Here is a 24,385-nt window from a genome sequence, read left to right as displayed (position 1 = left end):
CAGTCTAATATTTATTTAATGTGACCCTGGACTGGTGCCTGAAGCGGAAGGATGATCACCTTTCCTTCGTGTATTTAACGATCAAGATAACACTGCTTCTATACGATGCAGTGCCCTATGCACCATTGGGGTGCGGATAAGGGTTAGAATAAGAATTTGTAATTTGACTAAAAAAATTAACTTCTTAACTTTCAATAACTCTTTTATTGTCAAAACCATGTATTTAAAAAAAAAACATATTTTCAAGCAAAAAATAGTTACGTCAAATTATCTTGGTTTAAAGAAAATTGAGTGGAGATTTATCGTATATTGGACCGTAATGTATTTAGTGAGCCATTGTTTTATTAATTTGAATCTAATTTTTATAATGATTATTATCGATTCACGTACAGAGCCTTAATCAAGCTTGTCTCTTTTACAAGGCATCAGGTTCGCGCTGCCCAGGACGACCACTGCTGACAATTTGTCGGCAGTTCTCGTCTGAACTTCGGGACATGGACCTGACTTATGAGGATGCAAGGGAGCTGGCGGCCCACGGAAAAGCCTGGAGATAGTTTGTGGACTCCATATGCTCCACATAGGGAGTGGATATGGTGTAATAATAATAATAATCGATTCATGTCCGCATCTTAATGATAAACACCATAAAAAACAATTCCAGTTCTGCACTCTAGATTCTTTAACAAAGGAGAGATGTAAAATATATTTAAAAGTAGGTATGCGAAAGGCCTAAGAGTAATGGAAAACGAAATGATGGCAGAAAAACATCTCGAAATAGAAAAAATAAGGACAAGGAGCACACAAGGTTGCATATCTTGTGTGAAAAATATTTTGATAACAGAAAAAAATATTTACTAATGTCGAGATCAATGTATACGTAAATATTTCGACTGCGCTGGAAAATAAGGTTCCGATGTTGCATTTATTTTAATTATGTTACTAATCAATACATGAACGCAATTAATCGAGTTCTGTCACTGCATTATTCTTACCGCATTGTTTTTTGTTTTAATAATTATTTAAATAAAAAAAGAGAAACACGTTGGAGAAATAATCAACATTCTTAGTTATTACTTTAGAACCGGAAGAATAAAACGCTTCAAGCAATAAAAATAAAAATAAAAAAAATAAGAAAAAAAACAATCAAATGATCATTGTATGGAAACGAGTATGTGTTTATGATTATGTAGCGCTCTGCTTTAAAATGAACCTAGTAGAAAAAAAAATATGAAAACTTAAAAAGGTAAATTATTTAACTGAACTTTTAACATACAAAAGTATCGATTATTTTCGCACAGTGAATGATTCACTTGTGTAATTTCTAGTAAAAAGTCACTTGGATTAACGGTTTTCGCCCTTTGATTAAAAAAAACTAACATTATCATAGCGTTTCTCAAGTATGTGAATATAATCCAGGATTCGGACCTCACATACAAATTTTTGTTTTCTGCCTAACAAAAAAGCTTGCCTCATCCTACAATAGATGTCTCTGGTGAAGTCTATTGGACTTAAAGAGTCTATCGAGTTTAATCAATATATCTAGAAGTTCCAAGAATTTTAATAGTGTGGTTGTCAATCATGGGTAGAATAGGTGAATGTTACACGTGTGTATAGTGATCAATTAAACCAGCCTATGAGGGTCATAAGCCCTGTAAATGCCTAGACTTCCAAATCCTTCTTCATCTTTGTGGAGATGTCAAAAAAGTAATAATTATCATGTTTGTTGTATTACCAGTCGGTATCGCCAAATAAATGTCCATGAAATAATGAATTTATTTATGAAGTTGCTACTTCATATTCACCTTATTTAAATTTGAGTAAATTGCATGTTTGAACTGCGCAGTGTGCGGAAAAATGCAAATAGTGCGTGAAAGGTATCCATACAAATTATGTAAAGTTTATGTCAAACGTAGGAATGCACGAAGAAAGTTAACGCACGGTTTAAACATGCTACATATATATACATAAATGTTGGTATACTCGTATTCGTCAGTATGAAGCAATCAACGTAACTATATCATATATTTATTTACATACGATGGAACCTCTGTATTATTATTTATGGAATTTTACAAATGTAGAAACAGTTTTTCCCGTAAGAACTAAATGAAATTCAATTGATTCGTTTGCCAGCCTCAAAAGATGGAAAGCATATAAAATTCCACAATGAACGTACGCAGAAGTCATTTTAATAGGTTAAAAACTAATTGAATGATTTATTTCTCTAATTGTATTACAATTTTACACAAATATTCTAGTTTAAGGTTAAAAACGTCAAACCGCAATTTTGAAATAAGCAATCATTTTGGCAATTCATATAATTTATTGTCACTGGTAGAAAATTTTATGCGTTCTTTTTTTTCCCAACTAAAGTTAAGCATACCGACACGATACTATGTCGATGACTTTTCGATGGTATTTTTACAATACTAATAAAATAAATTACTACTCGTTTACTCGCTCCAAATGTCATCTTCATAATTCATACGCCATTGTTGAAAATTATGGTCTCACTGCGCGCTAAAAAAGTAAAGAACTCACTTTTTACACGTTTATTTTACACGATAAAAATGAAATAACTAAACAAACAAATAATTAATTGCTACTTTAACAATGTGTAACAAGAACTTCTTACACCCTTGCATATTAAGAGGACAAGGACAGGATATAAGAGGGCTAGGACAAAGACGCATTGATTTTTATGTAGATTTTTAAAAAAAATCCTAAATTGATTTTTATACGGATGAGGAAACCATCGCCTATTATTTCTTATTTTATTATAGTATATTTTGTTAACGATATCACGTGGAATTTATCTACCGTGTGTTTTATATGGTAAATACTTAATGAAAAAAAAATCATTGTCAGTGTTTTTTTCTGTTGAAAACAAACGTTTGTGTTTAATTTAATCTATTTATACTTTCATATCTATCGTATTCTTTCAGTACCTTTTATTAAAATCAAATAAAATGTATATCCATACACAAGCCATGTCTTTGTGAGATTTTTTGTATTGATAAGATAGGAATTTTTGTACTTGTAATTATATTATATTGTTAAACGCAAAAAAATGGGGAGTTACGTGTTTTTGGGTTGACTTGAAGCAGATTGAGAAAAATTTATATTGATACGATGAAGATAATTTTGACAGACAAACAAAAGAGAAAGCCACGTGGATTATATTGCGAGTATATAAAATATAAAACTTAACCATCAAATTCAAATCAAAACCATTTTTTTTAATGGCGACCAAAATTTTTGACATATAATAATGGAGAAAAAACATTATTGTCCGGGATAATTTCCTGTCTTACAAAATTGACAGATTTTGCACACACTCGGATAACAATACCCTTTTTTAACTTGCGCAATATGCTTGGATAGAATTTATCACGGTACAATGTTAGAAATCCATTGTTGAAATACTGCTGTCCATTCAAGATGGTGATCGAATGGGACTAACGGAAGTCACCAAGGATAATGAAGTGTCCGATAACAATAATATTATTTTCATGGGTTTTCGTTATCCGGGTCGGAAGAAGGAGAGCTAATATCGAGTTAACGGCCCAGTAAAAAAATAATAACCCATTTGAACTAAAAAAATAAACAAAAAAGATATTAAAAACAACAATGCATTAACATTAAAACATATAAATAACATTTATTTTCGCCAATTGAGATAAGGAGAATACTACTTGACCAATTTTATCCCTCAAAGATTTATTTAAAAAAAAACTTTTATCACATTACGATAACATAATAATAAAAAAAATAGTAGCAATTTTTGAGTGATTAGTGCATTAAGCTAGGTACTATGCAAGACGTCCCTAGTACGATTCCAGAGGAGGTGACAAATAAAAGAGTTTATTTAACATGAAATGTAAGACTGGTCTTATTGCCTTATAAAGTGCTATTTTAATATTGTTACAATAATTATTTAACTTTAATAGATATTAAAAAGAAGATATTTCTATTTACATACTTATAAAATATGTATCTTATTCTAGATACGCTGTGCTTCTCCAATAAAGAGACAAATCTCTTATTCTTGGAGAGGGACTTACACAGAATATTTATTTGTAATAATTTCTCCATTCACAGTGCAATAGATTTTTTGTTGTTGTTATTGAGAACGTGAACATTTAATTAAAATAAATGCGTGGGACAATATTTTAATAGTGACAGATACTTTTGCAAGGCGAAAGACGTATCCCTGAAAAAAATTCTTGATTTTCTATCGAATAATTCGAATATTTGTATACAAATACTATTTGAAAAAAAAAGAGTTGTCACCAATATTTTTTTATTGGTATCTCAACAGAGCTAAGTAAGTTAAGATAATAATAAAAAAAAACGAAAAAATAGCCCATCACAAATCTCAAGCCTTGCAGATACCTAGAAACCAATGTATTAAAATTATCTAAATAACTTCTTCTTCCCTGTTAAATTAACATTTAAAAAAATCTGCGTGAGAATTACCATAAAAATTTGCTTGATAATTTGTTCTTAATTCTTGGCCATTGTTTTTTGTTACGCCTTGTATGTGTATTATGATATTATAATGCACGGAATATTTTTTTTCTCACGCCCCAAAACTTACAAAGTTCATTGTGTCAGTTAATTGTGTTATGAAATGTTAAATAATTGTTGATTGGATTACAAATAAGTATTTTTAATTCAATAATGATTTGATGTAAGCACAAATAGATTTAGATTGCCTAAATCATAAGGCATAAACGAGTGTGTGTATATTGTTTTGTAGGTATCCCTAATGGATTTAGAAAATATTTTGTTTTTCTATGCATCAGTAAATAATCGATGAAATCCCTTATGTATATGATTCAAGATATTAAATTTAAATTTATTAATTGCATAAACCAAAAGGGTAAAGGATTTTCTTCAGATAATAAAGAAAGATATTTCATTTCACATACATTGTAAATTACCAACCCGTCTCTTTGGAAGTATTAAATAATCTGAATATAATAATTCCTGATTAAAGTTTTTTTTTATAAATAAAGGTTAGGTACTTTCAATCAAATCTGAAGTCAAATTGCAGATAGAAATAAAGGTTCTGTGGGATATCATTAAGGAAAGCTATGAAATAAATGGTAAAATCTTTTTGGTTATATCAATCTCATAAATAAATAGGATTCTTCATTGGTTTAATAAAAAACGATAAATGTTATTTATAGTTTCGAAGCTTCTAATGTTTCCTGGTCGTAACAATATAACACTCAAGTGGAAGAAAACCAAATGTTTTATTTATAATTTAAAAGCGATAACTATAAGTATGTGCTTTCATATAAAAATAAACCACTCTCCTATTGAGCAAATAAATTTGCAAAAAAAATTTGTAAATCAAATTATATCATTCCTATTATTATTTCCATCACACCCATTATAACCAACTATTACGAAAATAATTTAAAAAATTCAACAGCAAAAAAATACCTCCAAAGAGATGGATCGACAGCGGAGAATCGACCTCGCAGGAGGTTAATCTCTCTTAAAAACAGGCCAACAGCCCTACACCAAGAAGAAGAAGAAGATTAAAAAAATGAAATGAAAAAAACATACCTGGTATTTGTATTTGTTATTTCCTTTTAGAGAATCTGAAATTTCCCGAGGACGATCAGATATGTACTGGAACCTTCCGTTCCTGTGGCAGCCGTAAGGAGCATGGTCCCTGCAGTAGCAGTCCGACCCTTCCTCTCCCTTCAGCGTGGCGTTCCTGGAGCACTTGGCCTCCTTCGCAGCGCAGCCGTACTGCGGCACATCCACGGGATACTCCGTCTCCTCCACCATGCTTTCCGTTATGGTCGGCAGGTTATTGTTGGGAGACACGTTGGCCAAGGGGATTCTGATCTTATACCCCTGAACGGTGAATGTCTCGTTGGTAGTGTATTCAAAATCTCTCTGTTGTTTCTGTGATCCTGGATCGAGATTACCAACGCTTTCAAAAGCGTACGAAGTGGAACTTTCAGAAATAGGCGTCAAGCTTTTCAGGTCGATATCGGGACATTTGTCCTGATTTGAGATGCTGGTATACGTCGGGATGATTGAGGAATTATTCCCTTTTGGTTTAGGAGAAGAATACACGTACCTGTAGCTTTTAGGAGAACCATTTTCCTTGTTTGAAGTCTGAGGCGTAAATTGTGTACCAACGGATGTCTGTTTGTAGTAAATGTTTGGTTTCGATTTTGATCCATGGTTAGAAGATGGCCCCTTTCCGTAGTTAGTATACGAATTGTTAGGATTCTTTGTGTAAGGCTCATTCGCCTTCTTGTCCGATTGAACGGTGTAATTCCTGCTCACCATTTTGTAATTTTTAAAATACTTTATCACTTTTTCGAGGTCTCAATAATGTTTCGTTTTTATTCATCGTATCAATTTTGATCATTATCTAAAAACAAAATCCTAACTTAAATATAATTTTGAATTTTTATTTTGAATACAAAAAATGCTTAGAATTTTTCAGCGAGATTATTTTTAGAAATAATAGGACTTTATTTTTTGATCCACTCACATTTTTATAAATAACCAATTAGTTTCAATATTCAAAATATCTTCATAATAGGGTAATCGGACAAATGATGGAGTCAAGATGCTTACTTAAACATATGAAAACGATTGCTACCGGTTTATTCGCGTTGGATATTAATATAAAAAATAGATAGTGAAAGATCCCTCACATAAATTGTATTCATCGTAAGTTTATCCCAAATATTACGAATTACGAATTACAAGTATTATGAGTATTAATTTAAAAAAATCTAATGGCTCATTTTCCCCCAACAGATATGAACGCAAGTACTTTATTGTCGTGAAACTGTTTGTTACGAGAGGCGACAAGACCGTAAGTACGTAAAAACTCTATAGGCGCCTACAATACCATTATAATATTTCATAAGAAACCATTGTTTGGGTCCGTTACAAATAATTTGCAAAATGGTCAATTTCCTAAATGCAGTTACACAACACGCACGGGAGAATATTACTGATCTGGATTACTTGATGGAGTCGGGGGGCATTGTTCTTTTTCCGTGTTCCCGCGCTTTTTGCGACGTTTTGGCGGGAACTTTCTCACGTCCCGGCACACCACAATGGTCGCCATGGCAACAGAGGATTGCGACACCCATATGCAACTGTTATTGTTGGTTTAACGTTTGTTCCCATGGGTGCTACCGACGAGAGTGAAGACATTCGTTACCCACTTATTTGAAACAGAAAGTAATGTAACTTAATTAACAACATTTTGAGTGTGTCCAAATACTTGTTCACAAAATATTTTTTAACATCTCATCAAAGATGAAGAAGAATATGGTATAAGTCTGGGCATTTACGGGGCTGACGACCGTCATAGGCTGGTTTAAGTGATCACTTTACACACGTGTAACATTCACCAATTCTACCCATTATTGACAACCACACTACTCAAATTCTTGGAAGTTCTATATATATATATATGAACCAATTTAGAAACCTTGTTCTTGAATCACTAGAACTTCACTAGAGACATCTATTGGTGAGATGTAAAGAAGCTTTTTATTAAGCAGAAAATTCCCAGACATCCATATTCTTCTTCATCTTTAATGAGATGTTAAAAAATAATATAAAAAAAGATATTATTGATATCACCTACAGATTTTTTTAAGATTCCGACAGATCAGAGAGCAAGAGAATATCAGTTCCCCGATATGAAGCTATTTTATTAACTTACTAGGTTGTCTTTCATCTGTATTAACTTTTATTTAAATTTCTTAACAGTTCTACTTGGTTTAATGTGCCAAGATCGAAAAATAATTACTTAAAAAATCTGAATCACGTTACCGAGCAAGAGGCAGTGTTTAACTAGTCTTCAATATTAGGATTATTGCTCCTTTTATTTTATTTTCCTTAATTAAGTACGAATATTGTCGAAAGATGGCTTGCAACCCTGTTGGAATGGCATTCAAAGAAAATAGTAAATAAGTTTCATGTTGCAGTAGTTTGGTGACTCAGTAATTCAGTAATTCAAGACGTAGAAAACCTGAACATATTGTAAACCAGGCGATCGCTATGGATCTTTCTCGAAAGGCATCTAGAGGAAAACCAAAAAAATCATGGGTCCTACGTATATGGGTATATGATAGAAGGAACTACAACCCGAGAACGAGGAGAGCTGACCCCAACAGTGTACAAAGACGATAAGTTGGGATGGAGCCATGAAGAAGATGGCGATTAAAAAAGCTCGACAGGAGACCAAGCATTTTAATTGTTTAAAGGGTGATTTCAAAGATTATTGACTTTAAAAATAGCTGAGATTTAAAAAAAATGTAAGGTTTTAGCTGGATTTTTTTAAGGGGAGTTATAACCGGTCCCAAGTATTTTGATCGTAAAAGTGAAAACCGGCGTCGACTCGTGATAAATAACCATTTATAAAATATAAAATATCCCTATTTTTGGAAGCTATGGGTGGTCCAAAAGTTTGAGGACCACTCAACAGAGTTTCAATTTAGCAATTAAAAAAATATATGAATACGACTTGTAGCATCTTTTAAATAATTTGTTTTAGTAGGTAGTAGCACCAAAAAAGAAATCCTCCGTAAAAAAAATATTTTAGAATTATAGGTCAATATAAAAATTAGAAATAAGATAAAATGTCAAATAACAACTTTCACGATAATCACAGTTAACCACTAAAAACTTTTTGTACATCCAAAAACTATAACAAAAAATCCGATCACTCGAATAAGGGAACCGACGGTCTCGAACTCACAGAAGTAACTAAGCTGCTTACTGTTTCCAATCACATATCAAGTGTGACGCTTAACAATGAGCGAAGAAAAACTTAAAGACGTCGTAACATTTACTACCTACCCAGTGAAACATACAACCTCTCTTGCAGGGCTCAAGGAGTTATGTAAGCAAAGAGCACAGAGCCAAGAGGTCTTTGAGTATAGTATGATCAAGGCAAACGGTTGTATGATTTAAGTAAAACCTTTTGATTAATCTCTTCGTTTTATACGACAAAAGCTGTGATTTTTTCCCCCCAATAGTCTGAGCTTTTCAGTAAAGTGTCAATAACAATGGCGGAAAATTACGACGCGTGAGAAACGGCTGTGTAGTTACGTGCATACTATGTATGTGTAGAGAAAGTGTAAAAATATTAGAGGACACTTTTTGTCAATTAAACTCTTCATGAAATCCTTTTCATGAACATCTATGTTATATTTTATTGGACAACATTATTTTATAAAACAGTGAATCAATTTTAAAACTGTGTTTAGGGATTCCAAAGATGATTCATATGGGTTTCGCTAATTACAGTAAATACCTTGAAATAACTTATGAAATAACATCTCTTCTTTTTCTTCTTAGTGTAGGCCTTGTGGCCTTATCGCAGGGATTAGCCTCCTGCGATGTCGATTCCTAGCTATCGATCCATCTCTTTGGTAGTCTGCCCGGGAATCGTCTACCATGGAGTTGGCCGTACAGTGCGATGTGGGGGGAGTCTGAATGGTTCCATTCTCCTCACATGCGCATACCATTGTCTCCTTCGTTGCTTTCTTCTACTAACGACATCTTCGATCTCGCATATTTCCCTGATCCTGGCGTATTGCACAGCAAAGAGAACTTAGACTAAAAATAACTTGAAATAATTAAATTGAAATACTTGAAAGTGGACAAGAGGAAGGAGGAAAACTTGGCATGGTCGAGTATGTCAAATACTTGAAAGCAGTCGAAAAAATCGGCGGGTATGTATGAGGAGATATTTGAACGTGAAAGAAGCGAAGAATATTTGCAAAGACAGAGTGGTGTGGCATTCTATTCTCTCAGCTTATCCCTGCAGGGAAGCGGCGTGATTTTATTTAATTTTTTTATTTATTCGGGAATTGTACAGCTTACATATAAAAATGATATAATAAACAATAGTTACATAAACAATAATAGACATTACATTACATTAACAAAAAATTGTTACGTTAAAAAAAAAACAATTAAACAATTCCACATTTATGTTATAAAACTATTAAAAAACATTCAAAGATTAAAAAAAGGGTATCATATAAAATAAAAGATTTAGCAGGAAGGAGAAGGTGATGGTTAGCTAGTAGTCAAAATCAATAAATACAAATTTAATTGACTTTTTACGTCACCGCTTTACCGGCGGATTAATGTTGTGCCTGTGAACTTACAAGATCTGGCTTATTCTACTGATACCCTCAGTAGGACAAGTTATGTATTATACAGGTGGCACAAAAATAATCACCTTATCGGAAGACGTTACAATTTTTGCAAAAGGCGTCGTACGGCAATCATATTTGAAATTTGTGAACAGCTGCAGTACATAAACTAATTGATTAAAGCGGGGACAATTGTGTATCAACAGTGAGTACCTCATTACAAATAAGTACCACATAGGAGTACCTCATTACAAATAAACCAGACTTCGAAATGAAGTTTTTCCCGGGTATTTAAATTAAATAAAATTTAATCCATACGGCACAGGTATCTTATCATAAACGTTTATCATTTATCGACTTTCTGAGAAAAGAATAAGCGATAAATTATTACATATCATATGAACTCAAATAAAAACAAAATAAAATAAAATCTTTTATAAGACAAAAATAATAGATGAGAGAGAGAGGAAGGGTATTACGTCACTGCGATATGAAATATCTTGATATTATTTATTTTTTTATTTTTTGACATCTCATCAAAGATGAAGAAGAATATGGAAGTCTGGGCATTTACGGGGCTTACGACCGTCATAGGCTGTTTAAAGATATAAGAGTTTCTGCTTAATAAAATAGCTTCTTTACATCTCACCAATAGATGTCTCTAGTGAAGTTCTAGTGATTCATGAACAAGGTTTCTAAATTGATTCATATATATAGAACTTCAAAGAATTTAAGTAGTGTGGTTGTCAATAATGGGTAGAATTGGTGAATGTTACACGTGTGTAAAGTGATCACTTAAACCAGCCTATGACGGTCGTAAGCCCCGTAAATGCCCAGACTTCCATATTCTCCTTCATCTTTGATGAGATGTCAAAAAATAATATGAAAATAACTCCTGTAATTGGAGATAATCCAGATTTTGTGAACAAGAATTTGGACACACTCAAAATGTTGTAAATATCTTGATAATCATTAACCCCAACTTATTTTTTTTATCCAGGTAACATTTAACATAATCCAATTTTTTGCTTAAAACATAGTTTTTGTATTGAAAAAATTTGACCTTCTTCGAAATAAATATATGGTTTTGATAAGAAAATAGTGTTTGAAAGGTAAGGAGGTAATCTTTTTCACCTATATGCATGTGTATATATAAATATATATATATATATATATATACATATATATATATATATATATATATATATATATATATATATATATATATATATATATATATATACATATATATATATATATAATATATATATATATATATATATATATATAATTTTTTGTGGTATTTGAATATTAACATTGAAATAGATTACACTTAGCGTCCGGCAGCGCTGAGAGCCGGACGTCAGTTCACGCTCATTTTTACAAAATAATGGACATAGAATTATATTTTAATATTTTTAGATTATTTTAATTTGTTTTAACTCTTTACCTTTCAATAACCATTTTCTTTACAAAAACAAATAAGTATTTATTTCTAAGAAAATATTATTTTTTATATACAAAAACTGTGCTTTAAAAAATAATCAATTACGTCAAATGTTACCTGGGTTTAAAGAAAATTCGAATGCGACTTATCGAATACTGGGCCTTAATTATCCCTGGCAGTTATTAGACAAACAAAATTACGTTCAAGCAGATAAGAATTATTGTCATATCTTATAGAACATATTCTCCTCTAGTTGGATATTTATATTTTCATTTATTTTACTTGTGAACTAAACAGTTTGATTTCGGTTACGTAAGGGATTAAAGCAGTGTTTTCTCTAAGATGGTCGATACAGCGAAAAGTGTGTGTAATAAAATAAACAGTACACTGAAACTCCGTGATAAAAAGATTCAGTATTTTAACGTAAACGAACGTTATAATGAGCAGTTTGTTCAAAATTTTGGTAACGATAATGATTTTAAATATCATGGATGTCTTGGCTGTTTGGGCTGGAGATACAGGAACAATGTTGAGAATATTGAATTTATCGTCGATCTAGAATACGTGTTCGGAGGGTTACTCCATGTCCATGGAGTAGATAAACAATTCACCCCTATTCTATATTTTGACATTGAGAAAATATTGGATTTGAACTGTTCTGTTGAAAATATCAAACTCTCTATTATATACTGGTTCGAGAAAATTCTACCATCGAAGGAAATAAACAAGATATCTGTGCTGTTAGATATACGGAACAAAAAAATTCTCACTCAAAAATCAATCATTATCACCTTACTTAATATCGCGAAGTTCTACTATCCAGGCCTGGTGACGTGTGTTTTCATTTACCGCTCGTTCTTCCGGGATGATGTTGAGGAGTTTCTATCTGCCATTTCAAATGATACTGTGGTTTTTAATATAATATGCTTGAGTAAACATAACTGTAATGAACATATACCTCAGAAGCAAAATTTGTATTGTTTTGGCAGCATAGATAAGTGTGACTTTGAAGTGAATGAATTATCATCTCGTGAAATAATTAAAATATCAACCAAAACGAAAAATAAAAAAGGTATAACTTCCGACGCAGCCGTAGAGCCAAGTTCGTCGATTGAACCATTAAAATCCACCGTTGATCCACCAAAAAAACGGCAAAGTTCATTTTGGAAATATACGAAGTATTTTTTTATTATTGTTATTATTAGTACACTATTCAAAGTTCTAGTGATGCCAGCCGGGAATATTAACACTGTATTTAAAAATGTGCACCGGAAAATTTTGGAAGCATAATGGATAAATATCACTATGTATGATTATTGGCTTATAAATTAATATGAAATAACTCCACCGTTTCTGTGATGTCATTCATTGCCAACTTACGAAAATAACGTTTTTAAATATTAATTATATCGGCTGTTATAAACACACAAAACGAGTCCAATACAATCCTTTATGGGTTGAGTATGTTAAATTAGATATTAATCCCGTCTGACAAAGATCCATTAGAACTATCCAGCAAAGAAGTTACTGAGATATTCGCGAAAAATATCCACGAGTTTAACTACTTAAAATAGTAAAGTATCTTTAAGTTAGAGACAGCTTTGAACTGCATGTTGGAATGTTCCTAGCTTATATTTTTACTTTTATTTTGGCATCAATAATCCATTTTCCGGATAATTCTAAATATATCACAAACACCCTAGTAAAGGTATTTATTACAGTAATAGTAAAATAAAATATTGAAATAAAAACAAGTTTTGTATTTAAAACAAGTATTTTTTTAATAATTTTGTAATAAGTTATGTAAGTACTATTATAATTTTAGGGTAATATTTATTTTTCAAATCAAAAAAATATATCCTTCTTGTTTTTTTCATAAATATTTTAGAAAGTTAAGTTCTAAAAATAAAATAATATTTTATACTGCATTTTTAATGTGTTTTTTTTTCTTTATATTTTTATATTTATGATAATTTGGGGTGAACTAACTACACTAATAGTTAGCGTTTAGTATTATTATTATAAATATAAGTTATAAAAATAAAATGATATTTTATACTGTATTTTAAATGTGTTCTTTTTTTTTCTTTATGTTTTTATATTTATGATAATTTGGGGTGAACTTACTACACTAATAGATATTTAACTTATACACACTTATCATTTTACATACACTTTATACTCTTTCATTTTTTATCTACTATGTCGTGGATGACATGATTCATACGTCGCTTCATGTGCGAGTTCACGAGGCAGTATCATGGTCGATTTAAGTCAACCTTATTCAGCGGAGACCCTTTTAAATGTATGCAAGATCCTTACCGAATTATTTTACAAAATGGCGTTTGCCTAGTAAGTATTATAAATTTAAAAAAAATAGTAATGTATATAATTTGACCAGTTATTTTATTCACAACATTTTGGGCGTGTCCTAATCCTTGTTCACAAATATGGTTTCCTCAACTCTAAGATGTTAATTTTACATTTTGACGTCTCAACAAAGATAAAGAATATGGAAGTCTGGGTATTTACAGGGTTTATGATGTGTCATAGACTGAATTGATGATTTAGCATAATTAATTATCGATCTCACGCAATTGAGTTTCAGAACTGATAAGTAGACCCATTAGGCGTTTGTGCACTACACGGAATTGCACAGAATTTTACCGTCAGGCACCTCAGTTAGCGTTTTAAAACGATGATTGGCTTGGATTGGCTTGTGCTTTTGTCCATCTTTCTTCGGATCGGTGCGTGAACACGTTGCGCGTAAATTAGATCACGCTAAACTGTCGTAGTCGCTTTAATTTTTCAAAACCGGACTGCCGGAAGGTGAAATCCCGTGTAGTGGACAAACGCCCTTAAGCTGCTTGTGCACGACACGGAATTTTACCATCCAGCTGTCCGATTTTGACAAATGAAAGCGACTACGACAGTTTAGCGTGATCGAATTTACGCGCAACGTGCACCGATCAAGAGCACCGATCCGAAGAAAGATAGATAAAATGAAAAGCCAATCATCCGTTTTATAAGCTAAATAAAATTGTAAATTTATAATTGTGAAATTGTAATAAAATTTATAAGTAAAAAAAAAAATGATGACAACTTTATATGTAATTGGAAAAATTACATATAAAGTTGTTATTTTATTTTATAAAATGCAGCTCCACCAAGAAATGTCAGTACAAAACTTAAATCTACCGCCCTTAGAGCGTTTGTGAACTAGACGGAATTCACCGTCTGACAAACCCGGTTGCTGGTCAAATAAAATTAATTTGGAAAAAATTACTTAGTTGTTATTTTATTCTATAAAATGCAGCTCCACCAATAAATGTCAGTACAAAACTTAAATCTATTAAATAAACTTATCAATATTCCTTTAATGGCCAAACTGTTACCCTACAAAGACATAATTCAATTCAATTTAAATAAGTTTTAATATAGATACAATTAAATTGTGTTTTTGTTGTTGTTATTGTTGACATTTAAATATTTTTTATAAGCGGAAATATAATTCATCAATCGTGGAAATTTATCAAAGCAGTGAAAAATCTTAGCGTTTGTTCTCATAGATGGCACTAGTGTCAATATTCAGTTAGTTGAAAAAAGCTAAAATCGCTCACAGGTTTGATTGCTGTTAGTATTATGTATATGGTATATAAAATATTTTATTTGCCTCCGTTTTTAATAAAAGGTTTATTAAGGGGCCTATTAAATAAATTTGTTCTGGAGAAGTGTGAAGTTTTTTTGTAAAATTTGAATTGTCAACAAAAAAACTGTTTCGTAAAAATTCACTGCCAAATCATCTAGTATTCTGGACTCGAGAATTTCATAGCTATATAAAAATGTCCACCTCCATAGTGTAATAATCCGCAAGCTCGGCTACCGTACTGGTCCCGGGATCGATTCCCAAGGGGAAGTCAAATAAATACAAGTGATTTTTTTACTCTGATATTTTTTCAATATTACCCTGGACCTGAAGCGGAGGGCTGATCACCTTTCCTTCGCGTGTTAACGATCCAGGTATTATAAACTTCGTTTATATGATTCAGTGCCCTATGCACCATCGAATGCTGATAAGGGTTTTAATGAATGAATAAATAATAAATAAAAAATAGAAATTTATATTTATGTATATATGTATATATGTATATATATATATATATAAATAAGTATATATATATATATATATATATATATATATATATAAATATAATATATATATATATATATATATATATATATATATATATATATATATATATATATAAGTATATGTATATATATATATATATATATATATATATATATATATATATATATATATATATATATACATAAGTATATATATATTTAAATATATATATATATATATATATATATATATATATATATATATATATATATATATATATATATATATATATATATATATATATATATATATATATATATATATATATATATATATATATATATATATATATATATATATATATATATATATATATATATATATGTATAAATAACAAACAAAACAGGCAAGATTTTTTTACAAAGAAGAGATAAACAGTGATACATTATCTTTGCCACACGTCTTGTTTGATGTGAATTTATTATTTTTTCTAATTTGTAATTTAACATGTTAATATATTCTGTATCTAATATAATCTAATTCGGCAATTGAATAATCTCCATGACACGGAATGGTGTTAATATAATCGGGTTTTGATAATCTCCTAACCAGAAAAACTTGACCATTGTCGTATTCCGTAAATTTATTCACATTTTAAATATTATCAATGGACAGCCTTTTAAAATAATATGTCGTGAGAGTGATTCCATGTCTTTTTTTTATTATGTTCGTATGTTTTTGGATAACTTTCTAACTAATGTGTTTTGAAGCGAGTCAAACTTTTGCGAACACGTTTGATAAAAAGGAATGAAAGTCTTTTAAATTGATTTTTGTTTACAAGTTTGATAATAAACGGTTGATTACGAAATTAATTGACTTCTGCTTGAGTATGAAATCTCTTATTTGCGCTTGGGTGATATGTGTCGCCTACTTTCAAAATCCGCCAGATCCATGTGTGTCGATTTTCAAAAACATACAAAATTCTCCAGGTAACATTTATGTTTAAAAGATTTGTCTATCTTTTGATAAAATATTATGAAATAGAGAATTTTAAAACTTTTTCAGATTTTTTTCAGTATTTAAAAAAAACACGAGACACAAACCGATAATGACTTCATCTTAATTTTTGACCTATCCTCGCTCTCTGATTGGCCGATATGGGTCAGAAGGCAAGTTCCATCAATATAGCGGAATTTAAAATACAACGCTGTTTTCAAGTATTTTTTGGCAGGGTTTATATATATATAAATATTTTAAACAATAAAACCTACAATTGGCATTCCTATAGAGTTTATTTTATTTTAAAATCTTATAAAATTGGATCTGGCGGATTTTGAAAGTAGGCAACACATATTTTCGAACCGTTTTATAATTAACGATGACATGAATCGGATGAAAATAATCGAGTCACTTGATAAATTAATTGATTCGAATAGTTATACTTTTGATAATTCACATAATTCAGTATAAACTTAAAATGAAATGTTATATGTCATGATGGGATGTATCGAGTGACTTAATGAATTGAATTAAAAATTATCCTTAATCGCAACATTTTAAGTGCGTCACAATACTTGTTAAAAAAATATTTCATGTATTCGAAAAAAAGGGCGTGAAGAGAAGTGCGGTTTCTAGCGCTTACGCCAGATGCTTACTGAATTATGTGATTGCGAGTAAGGCCTTAATACACGTACTTATGTGCTTAATCTTGCAAACAAAAATATTTGATAACTAATTAGTATTGTGCTTTTAATTAAAATAATTATATCAACCTAGAATCGGTAGTTTGTTCACAAATTGGAATTATTTACGGAGCTTTCATAAAATTAAAAAAAAGCCTTACAATTTTTTTAGATTGCATTGGCACTTGCCTCGTTGATGAGCGATAGTATTATTAATGCACAAATTGTTGTTATCATTGAAGTTTGAACGTCAACTGGTTGATTTTGAATAATTTATGCCACTTTGTGAATGGCATAAGTCCATCCGTATATGGTTTTAAATGTGATGAACCCGTTTTGATGATACATTGAATTGCATTGGTGTCATGCCTTCTAACTGGTCTACTATTTATACTTGAGTATAAAGGTGGACAATGTTTAGCATGAAGCATCTAACACGGAGAAAAAAGTTGATACCATAACAGCATCTTCAGAAGTAATGGATTTGGCCATCTAAGGTAATATCAAGAAGCTGTAAGTGGTGTAAAATATGGCCATGAGAATAATATGTAAGTAAAAAAGCAATATATTTGTCCGCCTCCGTAGTGTAATGGTTAGCACGCTCGGCTACCGTTCTGGAGGTCCTGGGTTCGATTCCCAAGGGGTGTAAAATAAATGTAAGTGATTTTTTCACTGTTATATTTATTCAATATTACCCTGGACTGGTACCTGAAGCGGAGGGCTGATTACCTTTCCTTCATGTGTAAACGATCAAGATAACACTGCGTTCATATGACGCATTGCCCTATGCACCATTGGGGTGCGGATAAGGGTTTTGTTATATTATTATTATAAAAAAGCAAATACAATAAAATTGAAGAGACAAAATACGCGATTAATTGAATTGAGATATAAAGGATACTTGTTTATAATATCCTTATATTCATACACATAGAAATAATTAAAATCTTACGTTATAAACACCCAAAATAACACTGCCCGACGCGATTTAATGCCCTATACACCATTCGGTGTGGATAGAGGAGAATTAATAAGTAGCCCTTCTGTTAAAAGTGACAAAGTCAATATGTGGAATTTTGATGTGAGCTTATTGAAATGGTTTAAAAAATCTATGAGTTTTCAGTTTTTTTTAAATTCAATTCAATTATAATATTCCTCAAACATTCTTATTCAAGGATTCTTTGATAAAAAACGAGATTCAGAAACGTATTAAAACAAAATTACGTTGAAATTTTTTGCACGTGTTACGTACGTATAAAAAGTTTATAAATAAATATAAAAATAAAATAATAAAAGAGTCAAATAGATGTATTAAAAAAAAAATCTAGGTAGATAAAATTAACACTAAAAAATGTAGAAAGTTTTCAGTTAAAAATGACTACTCGGGAAATTCAAATTACAGCAAGCACCTTCGCGTAATTGGATAGACGCTCTATTGTGAATCGCAGAGTTCGATTTTTTCAAGTTTTTTTTATTAAGTTGGTCTACTTTTCATGCCTTTATTTCTTTCCTATATTCAGACAAACCTCTCAAATAGGGTCTTTATAGGTGAATCCTTAAAAAGAGTAGACGCATAATTTAAATTTCATTAATTGATTGGGCAGTCACTTTGTGGTAACTTCAATCCATTTTTAATTTAAGTTTTACTTGTTAGATACCACTATTTCTTAAAATCTATTGTGACACGTGTTTCGATGCATTCCGTATCATTTTCAAACACCATATTAAATATTTAATATTAAACAACATTATATAAAATATTGCTTGTACATATGGAAGTATTCCTTTGTTTTTTATTGTTATTAGTTGCCATATAAATGATCAGTTCACAACAATATAAAATACTTATTTAATTGTAAAATCGATAAAAATAACGAAAACAAAGGGATTTGGATCAGGTAAGAAGTTGAGGGAGATGAAGCAAACAAGGGGATAAATTGAGAGTTTTTCCTGGTGTACTTTATTTAAAACATAATCAAGATTAAAAAATAAAAGTAGTCTTTTGATAAAAGTAAGATTCATTTGAAATATAACGGTATTAATGTCTTCTTCTTTTTGAAAGCCGTTTCTCCACTGCTGGATGTAGGCCTCTTCAATTTTTGCTAGATTTCTCTCGTTTGGGCTTTTTCAATACACTTACTACCTGTGACGGGGACATTATACCGAAAATGATGCGGAATGCACCGAAACACGTGTCGTAATAGATTTTATGAAATAGTGGTATCCACCGAGTAAAACTGAAACTAAAAACATAATTTAAAGCTGATATTTCATGAACTAAATTATGTTATTGACCATAAATCGCAATTCTTGTTCTAAAATTTAAACACAAAGGCAGATTCGCTAAAATATAACATTGCTAATGGAAGACCTTGACAAGCGATTTGAATGATTATGTACTTCTTTAAAGATAATACTTTTGTTCGGAATAATTAAATTGTTTCCAATTTCAGGTTGCATTGAATCGATCGAGGCTATCTCAACTGACCGGAATTAGGAACGGGGTCATAGTGCTAATATTTTTTATTACCTAAAGGTTATAGAGATGATAGAATAAAAAAAACAACTAAACTGTCGGTAAACTGTCGTAGTGCCGAGTAGTGCACAAGCCCCCTTAGGGCGCTTGTTCAGCACCCTAAGGCTTGTGGACTACCGGGAATTTTACCGTCCGGCAGTCCGGTTTTGAAAAATAAAAGCGACTGCGACAGTTTAGCGTGATCGAATTTACGCGCAACGTGTTCACGCATCGATCCGAAGAAAGATGGACAAAAGTACAAGCCAGTCCAAGTCAATCATCGTTTTAAAACGCTAACTGACGTGCCGGACGGTGAAATTCCGTGTTATTCCGTTTAGTGCACAAACGCCCTAAGACCTCCATAAGCAAAGTGACTAATTATATCACTTTCTGTTTTGGCAAACACCGTTAAATGTTTTTACATTCTTAAACCAGTAAAACGAATTACAATTACGCTCTATACCTCTACCTAATACCCATTTCAAAATACTTTTTTTTGTGATTGGGAAACGCTTACTGAGATGAGTTTCTTGAGCAATACAATAATAAAACAGAAAAACATGAATATCTTACCACAGTCATAAAACATACCATTCATCTCAATTTGATCTGATGCTAAATCGTACATTATGTATGTATCTATGTGTCATGTGAGTCCGCCACCGTAGTGCAGTGGTAAGCGCGTTTGGCTACCGTGCTGGAGGTCTATGGTTCGCTTCCAAGGAGGGTTAAAATAAATGTTAGGGATTATCACTCCCATACTTTTTTAAGGTCTTAATCGTATTAATAATATAATTGAGTTAGCGTCAGTTCAGTTATTTTTTTTAAAGATAAATATTGGGCTTTTTCAGATGTGTATTGAAAAATATTTGTATATTTTTTTAACTCCTTACATTTCAATAATTCCTTTCTTTTCAAAAGCATATATAATATTTATTTCATACAAATGGAAAGAGTCTCCGCTAAATAAAAGCTTTCCTCATACCACCATAGATGGCTATTGTGAACTAGCGCATACTGTGTTACGAGTTTGATTAATATATCTAGAAGTTTCAAGAATTTGCGTAGTGTGGTTGTCAATCATGGGTAGAATTGGTGAATGTTACACGCGTGTAAAGTGATCACCTAACTAAGCGTAAGACTTTTATTAAGACGTTATTCTTCATCTTTGTTGGGATGATAAAAAAAAAAAAAAAAAACATAACCAGTTAATTCGATACAATGTTTGTGAAAGTTTGATGCTTTATTTAACAGAACACTGTATTTTAGAAACCTTTAATTTAATCAATTACGTGACTTTGAATGCAAAGCGTTTAATTTAACATCCAATCATGTTGGACCATAATAAACTAGATATCGCTCACTCCTTTCAACAACGTCATATATCAAAAATCGACTATTTTCAGTTGTGCATGTTTTCTGCGTGACCAGAAAATGTACTATATCCCAGGAAAAGAGGCATATTTTAAAATTAATATTTACCCGCTACAGGGCAGAAAATGTTGTTTTTGCATTTTGAAGAAAAGGTATTGTTTATTTATTTTTATAATATACTTACTATTTTTCAAATGGAGAAAAAACCTTCAAGTTTTACCTAAAAAGATCTTTTGCATAGTAAAAAGTTGAATAAGTGGCTTGATATTTATTTTTAATACATTTCATTGTATTTTTAAACTTTAAAAACGATCTCCTGAAAATCATATTTTTTTATATATGACGTTGTTGAAAAGAGTGAGCGATATGTGTATAAAGATATTACTTTTTTAATACATTGCATAATAAATTATACCTATATTTAATCAATAAAATAGGTTTGTAGAGCATTAAAAAAGGGAGTGAAAAAAATTATAAATGCTCCTAGGTCTCTTTGATGTATTGGTGAATAAATCCAAAAAAACAGAACTCTACCATCATGGATCTTCTAAATAATTAAGAGTTGAAGCATCGGATGTATATTTTTACTACATATTTATAAAATTAAAAGATCATGAAAATGCTTTCAAGTTAAGTGTACTGTAAATATTCTGTGCAATATTCTCCCGATATCTCGTTAAACATTTTCTGTAAAATAATATGTTCATATTTTCAGGTCTGATACTACAATAGAAGGATCTAATATTTTTAGATTTTATAAACTTTCTTTTCGTTCCGATGTAGCGGAACGAATGGTGACCCTTAAAGTTTATTCAAGAAAAACGAAAAACAAAATGAGCATAAACATCAATTTTGACTGGGTCAACAATACCACTTAAAATATTGAATAAAAATTAAAAACATACCCATTTCCACCCCTGGTCTTCTTTTTGCACTTACTGTATTAATACTTAGTATTTTTTTCTTGCTTGAACTTACCTGAAAATAAAAATTACAGCGTTATTATGGATCGAAGGCATGCACCAATTCTATACTATATGTCAGTGGCGGTACTTCATAAAAAAAACATATATATATATATATATATATATATATATATATATATATATATATATATATATATATATATATATATATACATATATTAAAACATATATATATATATATATATATATATATACATATATATATATATATATATATATATATATATATATATATATATATATATATATATATATATATATATATATTTACATATATATGTACATATATTTTTATATCGTCCATACGGTTTAAATCCAGTGTTTGAAAAAATAAATAAAGTAAAAAGTTTCTTGAATGTTTTTCGCAGATACTTTGGGGCACATTTTATGAACTTTATAAAATTAAACAACTTTGTTTTAACCACTTTTTTTATTTTTTATTATTATTTGTATTTTTTACTTATTTTTTTGTGCACAGCTTCATACTATTGGGTGATTCCATTAGTTGTTATTTGGAGTTGCTACGCAATGTACAATAACATTTAGGATTTAGTTTTTGGTAAGGGAATGTAATTAATTATGAGTATATTAATATTTTGGAATTTATAAACCCTGATGATGATAAGGTTCTTGTCGAAACCGGTAGGTTAAAGTGTACTTATAAAAAAAAGTGGTTAAAACAAAGTTGTTTAATTTTATTAAGTAAAAAATGATATTTTTTTATGAACAAAGTATGGTCTAGGTAGAATAAATATTTTATTATAATTTTAAGGATACATATATTTAAAAATTATATAACTAGCTTACAGTCGTCTCTACATGATCAAATAAATGACCTATAATAGTAAATAATACAACTGAGTATCTACATCCATTTTTAGACCGTTGTTCTGTACAAAATCTTTCACTGAGAAATGTATTAGAGCGAAATCTGAAATGTTATCCGATGTATAATTTGATTAAATGATTTAGTTAGGTTTAGATATTAAATTCCCACGATCTGTTACATGTAATGTCTTATTAAGACTGTTACTTTTGTATAATACAGGATGGCACAAAATTAATCACTGTATCAGAAGATATACAATATTTTGAGTGTGTCCAAATACTTGTTTCAAATCTGGATGATCTCCAATAATAGGAGTTATTTTTCATATTATTTTTTGACATATCATCAAAGATGAAAAAGAATATATATAAAACTTCCAAAATTTTTAGTAGTGTGGATGTCAATAATGGGTAGAATTGGTGAATGTTACACGTGTGTTAAGTGATCTATTCAACTAGCCCATAACGGTCTTCAGCCCCGTAAATGCCCAGACTTCCATATTCTTCTTCATCTTTGATGAGATGTCAAAAAATAGTATCACAAGATATTTTAAATTTTGCAAATGGCGTCGTATGTCAATAATATTTGACATTTGTGAACTAGACAGCTGCAGTATGCAAACAGATTTAAAATAGCGCAAAATTAATTACCCTTTTTTTTATTTTTTAATAGCTTTTTTCCTAAATAAAAAAATGAGTGGAATAGATGATATCCATCGAGTGGCTGCCGCCAGTATTGATCCACATTTGTGCCTGTTTTATCAATCCGTTTGTATACTGCAGCTGTCTAGTTCACAAAGGTCATATATCGCTCACTCCTTTCAAGAACGTCATAAATCAAAAAACTTGATTGTTCAGGAGAACGTTTTTAAAATTTAAAAATATAATACAACGTGTTAAAAAAGCCACTTACTGAACTTTTTACTGTGCAAAAGATATTTTTAGGTAAACCTAAAGGTTTTTTATCCAATTAAAAAATATTTAGTTTATTTAAAAAAATAATTAAACAATACCTTTTCTCAAAATGCAAAAACAACACTTTCTGTCCTGTAGCGGGTAAATATGATATGTTAAAAATATGCCTCTTTTGCTGGGATATAGTTTATTTTCTGGGCATTCTGAAAACATGCACAACTGAAAATTTACGATTTTTGATTTATGACGTCCTTGAAAGGAGTGAGCGATATATGATTGTCGTACGACGCCATTTGCAAAAATTATAACATCTTCCAATTGGGTGATTAATTTTGTG

The 24,385-nt window shown here is 30.6% G+C and overlaps 2 protein-coding genes across 2 annotated transcripts in view; both read right to left on the bottom strand.

The window, feature by feature from the left end:
* The window catches only part of LOC148307452 (uncharacterized), a 171,850-nt gene that overhangs the window by 34,452 nt on the left and 113,013 nt on the right, over positions 1–24,385 (bottom strand). The window lies entirely within an intron of this gene.
* Positions 4,710–8,773, bottom strand: LOC148307453 (uncharacterized). The gene is made up of 3 exons (XM_088263427.1): positions 8,658–8,773; positions 5,581–6,406; positions 4,710–4,718 (listed from the first exon to the last, which is right to left on the bottom strand). The coding sequence occupies exons 2-3, from the start codon at positions 6,319–6,321 to the stop codon at positions 4,710–4,712; spliced, it is 750 nt and encodes a 249-aa protein (XP_088119553.1). The 5' UTR covers positions 6,322–6,406; positions 8,658–8,773.

The sequence above is a fragment of the Brachycentrus maculatus genome, unplaced genomic scaffold (genome assembly GCF_059751285.1).
Source record: "Brachycentrus maculatus isolate JH-2025_06_01 unplaced genomic scaffold, ASM5975128v1 h1tg000199l, whole genome shotgun sequence".
Classification (NCBI taxonomy): domain Eukaryota; kingdom Metazoa; phylum Arthropoda; class Insecta; order Trichoptera; family Brachycentridae; genus Brachycentrus; species Brachycentrus maculatus.
This window is presented reverse-complemented; position numbering and strand designations above follow the sequence as displayed.